Source organism: Lonchura striata, chromosome 16, assembly GCF_046129695.1.
Source record: "Lonchura striata isolate bLonStr1 chromosome 16, bLonStr1.mat, whole genome shotgun sequence".
NCBI lineage: Eukaryota > Metazoa > Chordata > Aves > Passeriformes > Estrildidae > Lonchura > Lonchura striata.
This window is the reverse complement of record NC_134618.1, coordinates 1,761,791-1,777,090: the sequence shown is the minus strand read 5'-3', so window position 1 is coordinate 1,777,090 and position 15,300 is coordinate 1,761,791. Positions and strand designations below refer to the sequence as shown.

General features: G+C 42.0%; 1 protein-coding gene across 3 annotated transcripts in view; it reads right to left on the bottom strand.

The window, feature by feature from the left end:
• Nucleotides 1-15,300, bottom strand: part of IFT140 (intraflagellar transport 140) — an 84,022-nt gene extending 68,722 nt beyond the window's left edge. The window contains exons 1-5 of one of the 3 annotated variants that reach the window (XM_021529630.3): nucleotides 15,211-15,300; nucleotides 9,885-10,060; nucleotides 8,548-8,769; nucleotides 5,039-5,160; nucleotides 4,237-4,379 (exon numbers count right to left, since the gene is read on the bottom strand). In XM_021529630.3, coding sequence (XP_021385305.1) covers nucleotides 4,237-4,379; nucleotides 5,039-5,160; nucleotides 8,548-8,769; nucleotides 9,885-10,031 — 634 coding nt within the window. In that variant the 5' untranslated portion in view covers nucleotides 10,032-10,060; nucleotides 15,211-15,300. The other 2 variants (XM_021529629.3, XM_021529628.3) reach the window with 2 other exon arrangements.

Here is a 15,300-nt window from a genome sequence, read left to right as displayed (position 1 = left end):
GGGCAGCCCATTCCAACACTTTACAACCCTTCCTGTGAAGAAATTCCTTCCTCCAGTCTGCCCTCCCTTGGCACAACTTGAGGCTGTTTCCCCTTGTCCTGTTCCTTGCTCCCTGGGAGCAGAGCCCAAACACCCATCTGCCTGCAGCCACTTGTCAGGGAGTTGTGCAGAGCCAGAATGCCCACCCAGAGCCTCCTTTTCTCCAGGCTGAGTTCCCACAGCTCCCTCAGCTGCTCCCCTTCAGATTTGTACTCCAGACCCTATTCCAGCTCTGTTCCTTTCTCTGGACACACTCTAGCCCGTTAAGGTCTTTCTTGTTGTGAGAGGCTCAGAATCAAGGTGCTTTAACAGCATCCAGCACAGAGGATAGTCTCTGTGCTGGGCTTGTGGCCACACTATGGCTGATCCAAGCCAGGTGCCATTGACCTTGCACCTGGACCCAGGTTCAGCTGCTGTCACCAGTATCCCCAAGGCCTTTCCTGCTGGGCACTTTCCAGCCACCCTGCCCGAAGCCTGGAGCACTCCATGGGGTTGTTGTCACATAAGTGCAGCACATGGCATTTTGCCTTATTTAATCTCATACAATTGGCCTTGGCCCATTGAATGCATGGGTTTGGGCAGCGAAACCTACAACAAGCAGTAGAGGTGCTTGCAGGTGGTACTACAAAAATCACCCAAACCTGTCAGAACCCCTGGCCTGGTTCAGGGGTTCCATGTGGTGGTAAAGTCTCTCCTCCAACCCGTGCTTCCAAAGAAAAACTCCGCAGCCTCTTGTTGTTCGGTCTCAAGGCAGTTTATTACTAGTTATCTAAAAGATTGTCTTCGCGGGCTGCGGCTGTTAGATCAGCTGCCCAGGCAGAGGCACACACACACCCTGACATCCTCTCTGTCTGCTGTCTTCTTCTCTCCCCCCGCCCAGGGCTGCTGCTATCTTTTATATGATCTATTACATGTTCCATGTTTACAGTTTTTCCCCAATACCTACTACCTATGTTACAAGGTGCTTTTCTACTCTAAACCAATCCATAAGTGCCAGCATCACCAAGAACATGGAGGCAAGGAAAAAGAAGGAGGAAGAACAGGATCAGCCCACTTTCCTCCATCTTAGAACTTCTGACCCCCATGTACAAAGTGAAAACCCCCCTGTACAGGTGCTAAAACCCCCCTGTACAATACTAAAAAAATTTCCCCTCTACTTTGTAACTACTTCTACTATACTATCTAACCCTTTGTGACTGCTTGTTCCACCTTCAAAGTTGGTAACTCATTCTATAGCTCAAACTCAAAATCACAGCTGTTTCCAGCTGCCTGCCAGGGTCTAAAATGCTTCTGACCAAGGCCTGGAACCTCCAAAAACATCTGAGGGATATTTTGAATTCCAGCACAAACCAATGTCATCAAAATCTGACAGATCTCAAGCCACATCCACATAATTTCTTAGCAAATCACAGTATTATATAAGGGCAACATTTTACACCACAAATCAAAAAACCTATTAAATTAAATAGTATCTTCCCCCAAAAGCAGAAATCAGAGAACACAAGTGTATAAGAATGAACATTAAGAATCCACACTAAAATGTAAGAGATATGATCTGATTAAAAAGAATGTTTAAATTTCCAAAACTCTTGCAAATATATTACCATCCCCCACATTCCAGCTATATAAAAAAAAGAAATTCCAAGTCCAGTCCCACTGCTTTATTTTCTCCCTGCAATAAAACCCTGCATAGATATCCTCATCTTAAATCACAGGACATTTTGAGTTTGAAATTACTTTGAAAACAAATGTCTTTTTAACCCTCTTGCCACAGGCAGGGACATGTCCCTCTAGTCCAGGTTGCTCCAAGTCCCATCCAGCCTGGCCTTGAATACTCCCAGGGATCGAGGGGCCCACAGCTTCCCTGGGCACCCTGTGCCAGGGCCTCCACACCCTCACAGTGAACAATTCCTTCCCAATATCCCATCTAACCACATCCTCTGGCAGTGGGAAGCCATTCCCCTGTCCTGTCCCTCCAGGCTCTCCAAAGTCCCTCTCCAGCTCTCCTGGAGCCCCTTTAGACCCTGGCAGGGGCTCTGAGCTCTCCCTGGAGCCTTCTCTCCAGGTGAGCACCCCAAGCTCTCCCAGCCTGGCTACAGAGCAGAGGGGCTCCAGCCCATGAAGCATCTCCATAGCCTCCTCTGGACTCATTCTAATGGCTCCATGCCATTCCTGTATTGAGAACCCCAGAGCTGGAGGCAACTCTGCAAGTGAGGTCTCAACTGAGTGGGGCTGAGGTGCAAAATTCCCCCCCTCCCCTGCTGCCCATACTGTGGGATCAGCCCAGCATACAGGGAATTTCTGGGTGCCAGCGCAGACAGCTGGGGCATGTCCAGCTCTCATTCACCACCCCCAAGTCCTGCACAGGACATTTTGGAGTTATGGTAGATTACTACTAATTAGGAACTGAGTCCAAAATACATATGCTCAAACCCATTCAAGCAATGAGGCTGCTCAGAAGGAACAGTCAGACAGTATAATTCGATTGAAATTTCAGAAGTATGACAAGGAAGCTGTCTTGAGGTGACTTTATAATGCTGTACCCCTATTGCTTGCTTTATGCCCAGACACAGGTTCTGTAACTTTAAGCTAGGTCCTAGAAAAGGGAGAAGCTGGGGGAATTCTTCTGGCAGTTTGTATTCAAACACAGATTCTCCCTCAGGTCTTTCTCAAGAGAGGAGAGTTAGACCTTTTGCTTGTAGCTAGCTTCTTTTCATTAGCTGAGGCAAGAAGTTTTTCCCAGGACTGTGGCTTCTTCTTCTGGAACTGTTCAGCTTTGCTCCGTCCAAAAAACCGGACCATCACCAGGAGCCCCATGCCACAGCCCGGTGGGGGGACGCTGCAGGGACATACGGACTGGACCTCGGGAGAAGCCAAGCAGGGCTCTAAAATGCACCAGCTTTCACCATAGCAAGCAGGTTTTAGTATCTAACATTATTCATTCTTGTTCCCGTGCCTGTATGCACTCTGTGTGTTAAATAAACAGGTTTTTTTCCCTTTTCTCCAAGAAATTCCTTTCGTCTGATGGGAGGAGGGTGTGCTGCAAACCTGCCTTTTTTCATAGGAGACGCCCCTTTCAGGATGTTTCATCCTAACTTGTCTCAAACCGAGACACACGCCCAAGCCAAGGACAGCACCCGCAGCACACACAGTCTGTCACTAGATGGGGCTCTGCGCCATCACAACAGCAACTTTGTAGATGACGATGGAATGGGCACAGCTTCTCAAAGCTTCACTCCTTGTAATCTTCATGAAACACCCTGCGTCCATTTTCCATTTAAATGGTACCTTTCTAGTAAAGAGGCTTGTATTCACACATTGAAAGAAGATACACTGCAAACCAACCACGCAGCTGGCCCATGCCACTCCTGCAAACTGTACTGGTGTAAACAAGGGTTATCAATTTTGGTACAACACTGAATCAAATTGTAATGGAACTGCAGAACCAGCATAACTGAAACGTTTTCAGAACAGTTAACACTTGAATCAACAGGAGGACTTGAATCACCTACCAGAAACACCCATTATGCAACTTCTCACACACATTCTGGCTCCAGTTCAGAGAGCAAGTTACAGAGAGATTGCATCACAAAAAAAAAAATGGGGTGGGAAGAAAGTTAGCTTAGAGCAAACTAGTACTCAGAAAACTAAAAAGGATAGGAAAAGACAGGGAAGAGTAAAAGGCAAGGAAGAAGAAAATGCAGAGAAGAAACAATTTTCAGCAGCAAACTAACAAAACAGATTCTCAGACTTTTTTTTTTTTGTTCCATAAGACTGAAGCATCATTTCAAAGCATGAGAAAAAAGTGAAAAGAAAGTTGAGAATTTAAGACATATGTTTTAGCAGAATTTGCCTATTTATAGACAAAAGAACCCGCAACACATGTAGTATTTTGAAGCTTTGAACAAAAGCTAATTTTATCTACACTTGTATGTTAGAGATTGTTTTCCTCATACACACTTCTTCAGGAACCTAACCCAGTCAGTGACCTTGTGAACACGACCATCCTGAAGATAAGATTTCAGTAGTTTTATTCATTTCTTACCAAACATTCTACAACTCCTATAGAATACTCTACCCTATTGAATATATGAATATGAGGGATATATGAATACACTCCAATATCATGCACTGAGCTATTTTGAAGCTCTAAGGAAACAACTTCCCAGCCAAATGGAAAAGTGGTTTTACACTTACCATCTGTCAAAGTGATAAAGAAGGAGAGTCCTTCCTGGACTGCTGTTTTCAGAGGCAACCCTACTCCAGCTTTCTTCCAGTTAAACATATCCAAGGCTTTCTCATCACCACTCACAGCTGCTTTTGCCAACTGTCCAAAGTCCCTGCAAAGAGATATACTTCATTCCCAATTCTTTTCATAACTGTAGCTGCAGTCTCAAAGAATGGATGAGCAGTTAATAAAGCTTATTGCATAAAGAGAACTAAGATGTTTCATACACTGATTGAAAAAAAGGGCAAACACAAAAAGATACAAAACAAAATTTCTATATTAGTTTTCATTTGCATAGTTTCACCTTTTTTTTTCAAAATACATCACTATTTTTTCAGAGATGTGAAACAGAAAAGCCCAGACAAGGAAAACTCTTCTTTTTCACTACAGCAGCTTCCTATTTCTTGCTTGGACAGGAAAGAAATAATAATGTTTAAGAATTGACTTTTAATTTAATTATTTTTTACAATAATATAATGATAATTGTGTTTCCAGTGTGTTTATGGCTTTCCACAATCAGCAATATTGCTAATTAGAAGAACTGAGACAGAAGAGTCAACAGCAATGAACAGAAGATGTGGAGAAGAGAAAGAATACCAGCTACTGCACACTGGACACAGAGCCAGCTACCAGACTGGAAGAAGAGCTTGGAAATATAGGGCAGTTAGGACAAGATCAATTTTTAATATATTTAAAAATAGTTCATTTGTGGGTAGGACTTTCTTTCTGTGAAACAAGGCAAAGCAGAGTTCTGATGGGACCAATACTCACTTGCTAGGAGGGGGTGGCCGAAAGACACACTGCCCCAAGCATTTCCCATACTCCTGCTTAACCAGGGCAGGACCCTGGACTCTGCCCCGATGGTCCATTTTCCACAGAAACAAGACACCATGCTAGAAAAAGACGAGTTAATTCATTACCCTTTGCACACAGATGAGAATTCAGACTCAAGCTAATCACTGCACATAAAAATAAATGTTTTATTGACAGAGCAACACCCTTCCTTTTGTTTAGTTGACACATACAATTACTCCCACTTAAAACTAAGCCACAGGGAACCAAAGCTGTATTTAACAGAATATTATTTGCTCCCTTAAAATAAAATTAACCAAAAATAGCTTGTTAGTCCTATCCTTTTTTAGTTAAATCACACTGCCAGAGCAATTAAATGGAACAGTCTTGGTTTTCTTCTGCAAGTAGCAGATGTAAATATTTGTCTTGATAATGTCCTTTCCACAATTTTTCTTGCAAGTAGTCTGATAGCTTATTTTTATTTTTTAGCAATTGAAATAAAGGATAGCAGAGCATATGCATCCCCCTTTTACATGCACAGTAAGTGCATGCAAAATTGATGCAGATGAGCATGGTTATATGATTAGACATGTAAAGTCACAGGATGCAGAAAGACTAAGTGCAAAAAAACTTTATTTTCTGGTGCTTTCCTCCTCTTTCAGAGCAGACATTCAAGAACTTACTTATAGAAAAATCAAGAACTTGCTTTTAGAAAAATAACCTAGTAACTAGAAAAATCATAGATGCTAAGGAAAGGAAGTCTGTTTAGCTAATTAACAGTGCTTAAGACAGGCCAGCCCTCGAGCCTGGCACAGGTGCTGACATAACTCACACCCTGCAGTGCCAGCTCAGGAGCAACAGATCCCTGGTGACTGGAAAGAATGGAGACAAATTCCAGCAAACTGAATTACACTACATCCTCACAGTTGGAATGCTAAGATGATTATTTATTGTTGTTGTTATGCTAGTGCTTATGAAACCAAATTGCATTTAGGAACTTTCCATGTAAGCACAACATGAAAAAACACAGTAACAATTTTCAATATTAAGTTCAGTCTCATTTTATTTCATTAAGATAGACAACAATAAAGTGGCATGAGAATTTCCTCTATTTTAATTTATTGTTTTCAATGAAGTATCATCCTTTACCTAGAAGTGAAAGACTGTTAGCAGTGGTCACTTATTCACAATTCTAACTAGAAGCCACACAAGATGCAGCCGAGTCCTTCCAAAGTAACATATCCCTTTTTTTCCCCTAAGATTCAAAGTTCTAACTTCTTTTCAACAGTAAGATGGCAATAGTTATACCATCCAAAACTATTTATTAAGTGCAATGTGTCTTGCAGCTTAAAGAATGCCACTCAGCTGTGCAACTGTGACACTGCTGTACTCCTGTCCCAAGAGGACACTTGCAGTTCATAAAATGTTTGCTAGTTACCTCTGGAAATCACAGGATCCTATGAACTTGTTGGTTTCTCCTCTCATTCCTTCGTCAGCTTTATATGCCACCAATTTCCAAGGATCCCAATTAAAACCACCTGCACTATTGATAAGATGAAGGAAAAGCCTGCAGCTTTCTAAAGCTGCTTTCATTCCATCTCCTTCTAGATATTCCAGCCTGTATCCAGATAGCCTACTTGCAATCTCAATTCTTAGTTTGGAGCACATGAGATTGGAAACAAAAAAGGCTCACAATCTCTCCTAAGTCTCACTGGAAAGGATGCAGAAATCATCTGTTTTCAAATTATATTTTTAAAGGACACAGGACATTGACCTTATCATCTATCTAAATGTTCTTTCAAAACAAATATTCTCTAATTCTATCCTGTAACGTTCCAATACTTTTTAAAAACTCAAAGCTTTAGTTCCTTGGTATGAAAGCAATTTTCTTTACAAATAGGCTTTCATTATAGAAAGCACCTAGATCCTCTGTGTGATCAAAACTGGAAACCATGTTAGTTTTACTTAAAACAAATTAAGAGCTTCTGATTTTCACAGTAACATATTCCAACTTTATGAAGATATTTTCAAACAGTTTTCTTGCATTTCAAGATGTATGATGACAGAAATGCTAATGACGACAGAATCATAGAATATGCTCAGTTGGAAGTGACTCACACAGATCATTAAGCCCAACTCCTGGCCCTGCACAGACAACCCAACAATCCCACCCTGTGCCCAAGCGCTTGTCCAAAGGCTCATGGAGCTCTGGAAGCCTTGCAGCCCTGACCATTCCCTGGGGAGCCTTTCCAGTGTCCAACCACCCTCTGGGCGAAATAGAAACAAAATCAGGATCCAAATATTTATCTTCTTTCTAAATAATTTCCTCTAATATGAGCAGAACACGATCCTGGCAGCACTTGCCTAATGGAAGTTTCCTACATATAAACCCTAATGGGAAAAATATTAAAGATAAACATATAAACTATTGGAAAATATGTAGGAAATTGAGTATATCTGTGCTGCAGACCAGTGACACAGTGACACTGGTTTGAAATCAATTTGAAAAGTATTTTGTTCATAAACGTAAGCTCTGTCTGCATCAATGATTTGTCTCATTATGACTAAGGCCTCAGCTACACTGAGATGGGTCCATCTTTTGCCTGGGCAGAACTTTCTCTTTTATAATAAAGAAGATGACAAATTCTCTTTTTACTTAATTTTGAATTTCTGCATTTCTGTCAAATGCAGCAGCAGAACTTTATAAACAATGAATTAAAATAATTTTTTCTTCCCAGTAAGAATTCTGACATATAAGTAAGAGCAGAACTGAAATTTTTGGGCAAGCTCAAGTTTGTATCAGGGAAAATACAGGGGAAAAAAAAATCCTTTTTTCCTTCATTGGTTGACTCAGGAACTGTCAAAATCAGAATCTTCTATGAATATTTAATTCTGAATATTCAATAGCTACTTTCTCACTTCACTATGTAAAAGGATAACCAGCTCATCAAGAAATAAGAGTGTCACATTTCCCAATACAATCAATTTGACACAATTTTAATGCATTAATAAAACCAGAAAAAGAGAGATTATCATGGGTTTCCTGTGAGCACTGCTCTGCACTCAGTATGGATGAATATGTTGTAGCTGAAATTTGCTTCTCAACAGCTAGCTAGGCTTTATTCTTGAGTCTGCCATAAAATTCGTACATGGACAGGAGCAAAAAAAATCAAATTGTCTATACCTCAATTACTCCATCCATGAAATAGCCTTAAACTTTCATAAATGCTCAGCACTCACTGAGATCCAACACATTTTTATTTAAAGAAAAATTATATTCCTTAATTGTAGAATAATATTAAGCAAAACTTAAACTACTGAGATTTGATTTTATTCCCTAACAGTTTTTATTTGTACCTAAAGAAAGGAAATTCCTCTCCCACACAAATCTCCCTTCCCCATGGATATCCATTCCATGATCCTATACTATTTCAGAGCTTCCAAGACTGTGTTCTACATCAAAACCACATGGCATTTCAGCTACTCACCCCATCCCCAGACACAAGGCAGGTACCACTTGTATTCCAGCTCAGGACTGTGATTTTGGCATTGTGATTTGAGGGTACAGTGTGCTGCTCCTTGTCTTGTTTGTTCAGTATCAGAACTCCTCCTGTCTCCCATCCTGATGCCAGAATGGGTCTGGAAGGGTGCCAGGCAAGTAATGTGACCTGAAAGCTTCTCTCAACATGGAAATCAGGCACATGTTCTCCCTGAAAACAGAAGTCAGTGTGAGCTCAGTCCTGTGGAAACTCAGTAGCCAAACCCTCCAATTCACAGCCCAGTCAATATCAAGCTTTCTCTCCCATATAAAGGATATTAGAAGGCTTTAAGTACATTTCAAAGTAAAAAGAAATTCCAGCTATTGAAAAATAACAAAGCACATCACTAAGGACATAAAATAATCTAATGCTTCAACAATTCTTAAAGGCAGATCTTCCTTTAGGCACAGTTTGCAAGAATATTTCATGTTAAACATTTACCATCTCTAAGTATTTATTTTTCCATTTGTTAAACTTGGATAACAATTTTTCAAAGTACACATTGTAAAGTACACATTTTATAGACTATTGTATTAAGAGACTTAGAAGTTTCAGTAAGTCTGCTGCTTAGCACCTTTTAGAGCTACTTCCCTAAAAATTATGCAAACCAAAGTCTTACACAAGGTTCTCAAGTAAAAGTTAGAGTATGCAAAAGAAGTATCTGTTTAAAGGCAGAAAATCAGTTCAGTCTTGAGGTGGTGGAATCATTTGTTCAATTTCCATTTCTTAGTATGTTCCATTCACTTAAGAGTGAGTTAAAAAGCAGCAGCATACGTTCATTTACATATAAGCCTGAAATTCTCACACTATGAGAAGCAAAAGGCAAATCAGTAACCATCACAAACAAGACTTATAGACTGTAAACATCAAATTTCAAAGGAAAGATCAATTTAATTTATGAAGATCTTTTTAAAAGTACATATAATGAGTGGCTGAAGAATCTGTTATGTTCTATATAGCACAGGACATAGACAGTAATTAAAACCCAGAGACATTTCAGGAGGATAAATAAGCCTGCAAAAATAGAGATTAAAACTGTGAAGTTTTAAATTAGGACAATGATAAAGGCTGCTGAGAGAAGCTGTGTGACTTCTCACACATCTCACATCTCTGGAAGTTTTTAAGGCCGGGTTGGATGGGACTGGAACAACCTGGTCTATGGTAGGTGTGTCTGCACATGGCAGGTGGCTGGGACAAGATGATCCTAAAGGTCCCTTCCAAACCAAAACATCCTTTGATTCTGTGACTCTATATCAAGAGCAAAAGCAAAGTTGATGATTTTTCACCTGTTCCAGGTAGATATCCACACAGCCCCCAGATGCTGTGCTGATGGAAGCAACTGCCAGGAGTGGATGAAGTGGGTGCCATGCTATATGGGAAGGGGAGGCAACAGAATCAGGAGCATCTGTTCGGTGATCCACGTACACAGCCATAAAAATAGGAGCTATCTCAGACTGCACACCTGTACAAGGAAAACAAACATTTCTATCAGGTTTGCTTATGCAGATAATACAGATACACTACATCAATGCTATAATATATTGAATTTATGTACCATATATAGTGACATATATGTTTAAAACATAGGGGGGGAATAAAACTACAGCATCATCTTGTTGCACATACTACAACAGACATGAGAATGTCAGAGTGGCATTTTAAAAAAATGGAGAAACACTGAACCTCATACTCTACTGTAGATTCACAGTATGCATAGGCTGGTACCAGTCTCTTACCAGTGGTTTGTGCTGGCCTGCTTCAATGGACTCTGAAATAACTCAGTATTTACCAGAAAGCTACTTCCAGTACTTCATATCCAAAGATGCTAATTAACGTACAGATTGAACCCTTTTATGTTGTTAAGTCTCATGTCTGGGCTTTCAAAGTAAGCTTCAACAGTTGTTACCACCTTGGAGCTTGTACTGTTGAAATCACACTATCTGCTATTTACATTGGAACTGTTACCAACATTTGAATGAAAAAATAAGTGCTGATGTTGCACAGAAAAGAACATGAGAATGAAACACTTTTCAGTGTTGTGAGTCAGAAATAGAGGGCATTACTAATAATCTGAAATAATTTATACACAGAAATGGTCTTTGGACTTGTGTCATGGGATCCAGTAAGGTCAGTTTCAAAAGAAAAACAGCTGGAGCAAAACATCTCAAATTCCTAGCAAATAATCACAGAGTCATAGAGTTCAGTGGGTCACCTGTTTTAACCTCCCTGCTCAAGCAGGGTCTTCCCAGAGCACATTGCATAAGATTGTGTCCAAACAATTCTGGATATCCCTAATGAGGGAGACTTCACATCCCCTCTGGGGCAGCCTACTCAATGCTCAATCACCCACACAGTAAAATTCTCCCTCATATTTAGATGAAACTTCCTGTGTTCCAGTTTTGGCCCACTGCCTCTAGTGCCATTGCTGAGCCCTGTGGAGCACAGCCTGGTCCATTCTCCTGAACTTTTCCTGCAGACACTGACAGACAGGGATGAGGTCCCCTCTCAGCTATCTCTTCTCAAGGCTCAATAGGCCCAGCTCCCAGAACTGGACACAGTACTCCAGATGTGCCTCACCAGGGCTGAACAGAGGGGCAGGATCCCCTCCCAACCCACTGACAATGCCTTTCCTCACACACCCCAGCATCGACCACCTTGGCCCCAGGGCACAGGGCAGTGGTCAAGAACAGCTGGCACCCCCAGGTCCTTCTCCACAGGGATGCTGTCTAGCAGGGCAGCCCCCAGCCTGGACTGGTGCATGGGATGACTCCTCTCCAGGTACAGAACCCTGACAAGACCCAGTGAAAACCAAAACAAAACCCCCAAGAACACAACACAAACACACACACAAATAAGACCCCAAGCATGAAACGTTTAAAAGACTTCTGTGACATTTAATGGGAAGAGATGTCTTCTTCTGCGCAAGTAAACCATAAGTTCAGAACCCACAGGCATACACGTGCACAGCAATGAGACTTGTTTAAGCCACCAGCATGGAAAATGGGCATCAACAGACTCTTAATGTCTCTTATTTAAATCTTCTGTCAGCACCTAAAATAACTAATTTGCTGGGCACTTAATTTAGAAAGGTGGGCAACTCTGTTCAGCAAATTGGGAGTTCTGTATCTTGCCTCTGACACATACAAGGAGCAGCATCAACTACAGGATATGAGAGCAGACAAGAGCAGTCAGCCTTAGGGCAAACCATTTAATCTTCCAAAAAGATCCACTCTTAGCTGCACAATCCTTCAAAATCCTCAGCATTCCCAAAGTGGTATTGCATGGGTCCAGTTTTATCACCACTCAAAAAAAAAAAAAAAAACCAAAAAAAACCCAAAAAAACAAACCATTCAAATAAATTTTGGAGTGTTTTTCATCTTGGTTTCATGTATTTTAAACATTTTCTTACATCTTCAATACTGTTCCAGAATTCTGTGTCCATACTATTACTTTACTTCTTATTTTATCTCTTTCATTTTCTCCTAAGAGAGGAAGGATTTAGTCCATATTTGACTATAAACTTTAGATGGGCTCAAAATTTGAAATAATAAAGAATTTCACTTCAGATTAAAATAAAAATGTAAGATGCCTAAATTCAAACATAGCTACATTTCTTATGAAATAAAAGTTTTATCACACAAACCATACAGCTGTAATATCTTCTCTATAGCCACCACTTTCTATTTTAGCTGTTCCTTGCATCTGTAGTCATAGATATTACTTATTACATATTACTTATTATTATTCAGCTATTTCAGTCCCCTTCAATGACAGAAATAAGTTTATCACGTTTCCAAATTGCATCTCTTGTTCAACTCACTAATTTAACTTATGGAATTAATAGACAGCAAGAAAAAATTTTCAACCAGAACTGTGTATATTTAAAAAGGCAGACTGTCACTTACTAAAACAAGATTCAGTGATACTGTCGCATAAATTATGGACAACGCCAAATATAAAATACTCTTCACCACTGCAATAACTACACAGAATTGTGCAGCAGACTGCTACACACAAATAAATAAATGGCTTACATAAGTGGATTACTCAGTGGTGTAAAAATAATTGAACCAATATTCAATTGCTACAAATCTTGCTGTGATCTTAGGAATTCATTACTCACATGATTACTACTAGCTTATGTATTTACACTGTAGCTTTGACAGCGCCTCTTCAAAAATGTCTTCAAAGAAAGAAAAAGAAAACCAAGAAACACTGCCCCTACAAACTATTCTGGCACTGCATGTTCTATTTTTCCACGGTTTCAAAAAAAATAAAATTTCTGAAAAAGTTAACCATTTTGTATTTTGGAATAGAATATGACTAAGTCCCCATACTCGATCTCAAAGATCAAATTAGATACATCTGACAGACAGTTTTGAAACAGTCCAAACAATTCTTAAAAATGGTTAGATCTCATGGAATCACAGCACGGTTTGGACTGGAAGGGACCTTAAGCTCATCCAGTTCCACCCTCTGCCACGGGCAGAGACTCCTCCCACTATCCCAGATTGCTCCAAACCCTGTCCAACCTGACCTTGGACACTTCCAGGGATCTGGGGGCAGCCACAGCTGCTCTGGCCAACCTGTGTCAGGGCCTCAGAACCCTCACAATAAAACTCTCCTTCATTATGCCTAAACTAAAACTAACATGTGCCAGTTTAATCCATTAGCCCTTCATCCTGTCAGTACAGGCCCTGGTAAGGAGGTATCTCCATCTTTCTTACAAGATCCCATAAAGTTCTTTTTAAGACAACTTCTCTGTCCAAACATCCAGAAGCCACCCTGACAATCACTCTTGCACCACCTGGTCACCAAGGCCCCTGCACAGCTATACTTCCACACCCATACAGTCAGACCAGTTTTCCTTACCAGCTCAACCATAGGTTTCCCATAGTAGTATCAGACATCTGGATCATTAAAATAATTTAATTTTGGTGCAATAACAAAATTACAGCTCAAGCTGGTATCTCCAAGGAGGAATGTCAAACAAAGGAACCCCCAGGCTTTTACACCCTTTCAGTCTAAGGGTGTGGAAGCTCTAAGTGTCCCTCACCTGGCTGGGCCACAGATCCCCATGCCCTGTGTTATGCAGAGTTGTCAGTTTGCAGCCTCTTGCTCTGGACACTCAAAGCTCAACCTGCAGTTTGCACTCAACTGCACCCTGAGCTACCGGCACTGGCACTGAATGAATTCCTAAAATACTAGAAGGCCACAATAAGGTGTTCACAGAGCCTCCTCTTCTCCAGGTTAAATACCCACAGCTCTCTGGCCTGTCTCCAGAGCAGAGGAGCTCCAGACCTTGGAGCACCTCTATGACCTCCTCTGGACTCTCTCCACAAGCTCTATGTCCTTCCTATGCTGGAGCGACAGAGCTGGAGATACACCTGAAGATCTTACCTGAGCAGGGCAGAGGAGCAGAATTCCCCCCTTCCCTGCTGTCCACACTGTGGTGATAAGCCCAGGACACAGGGGTATCTGGGCTGCCAGTGTGCATTGCCAGGTCATTTCCAGTCTTTCACCCGCCAGTACCACACTTCTCCTCACGGCTGCTCTCAATCTGTTCATCTTTCAGACTATACTGGTAATGGAGATTGCCTCAACCCAGTCCAGAACTTTGCACATGGCCTTATTGAATTTCATGAGGTTCACAGAGATAAACACTACAGACAACATTAACAACTGCAAATGACAGCAGCGAGCCAAAACATGTGCACATATTTCACAAAATGATCATCAACGTTCAGGAAAAAAATATATGCTATTCTATCTTTTGGGATAATACTTAAAAAGCTGCTTTTATGTTCTGTCACAGTGCTACCAGCATATTTAATCGAGGTTGACAGCAACTTGGTTTGCTGTACCTGTGGAGCTGTGGACTCAGCAGCCACCCAGTCACCACACACATGGTGAAAGGGTTCTCTGTCCCAGTTGCCTTAACAAGACTCTCCGGCAAGGCTCAAGTTACCACAGCAAAGTCTTTCCTTTAATCCCTACCTATGAGAAATGCTGTTTTTTAAATTTGAAATTGTTTAAAAGAGCCAGCCCCAGGAAAAAAGAAAAAAAAATAGTACAAAACTGCTCTGTGCTACAAAGAAATGGTTAATGACTATGTACAATCTTCCCTAACTACTAAAACAGATGAAGCAAAAACCCGGTTGAATCCTGCACCCGCACCGAGGGAGAAGGGGTGAGGAGCCTATGCTGCTGCTGCCGTGGGAAGCTCCTGGAGTGAACCGAACCCTGCGCGGGTCCCTCGTCCAGGCCGTGACCGCCACTCGCCGGCACAGAACAAGGGGCTACACAAACTCCACAGCTCCAAGAAGACAAACACGCGGGCCACGCCACTATGTTCGCGCCCGCGGGCGGATTCGGCCGCCCCCGCCGCCCGCGGGCAGCAGCTCGAACGCCTCTTACCTCCTCCTGACCGCCATCAACCCCGCTGTCCCGGGTACAGCCATGAAGAGCCGGCCGACACGCGGCGGGCTGCTGCGGGCAGAGCCGTTCTCCCGCTCTCCCCGCCCCGCGGGCAGCGCCCGCCGCCCTCTCTCCCGCCCGCACGCTCACCGCCCGCGCCGCAGGCCGCACTCGCTCCGCGATGCTTTGCGTTACCTCGACAACGGGACCAGCCGCGGGCGGAAACTGCCGAGCGGAGCCGAGGAATGGCGGGAAAGGCCGAAGCCGTCCGGGAGCGCACGAAGA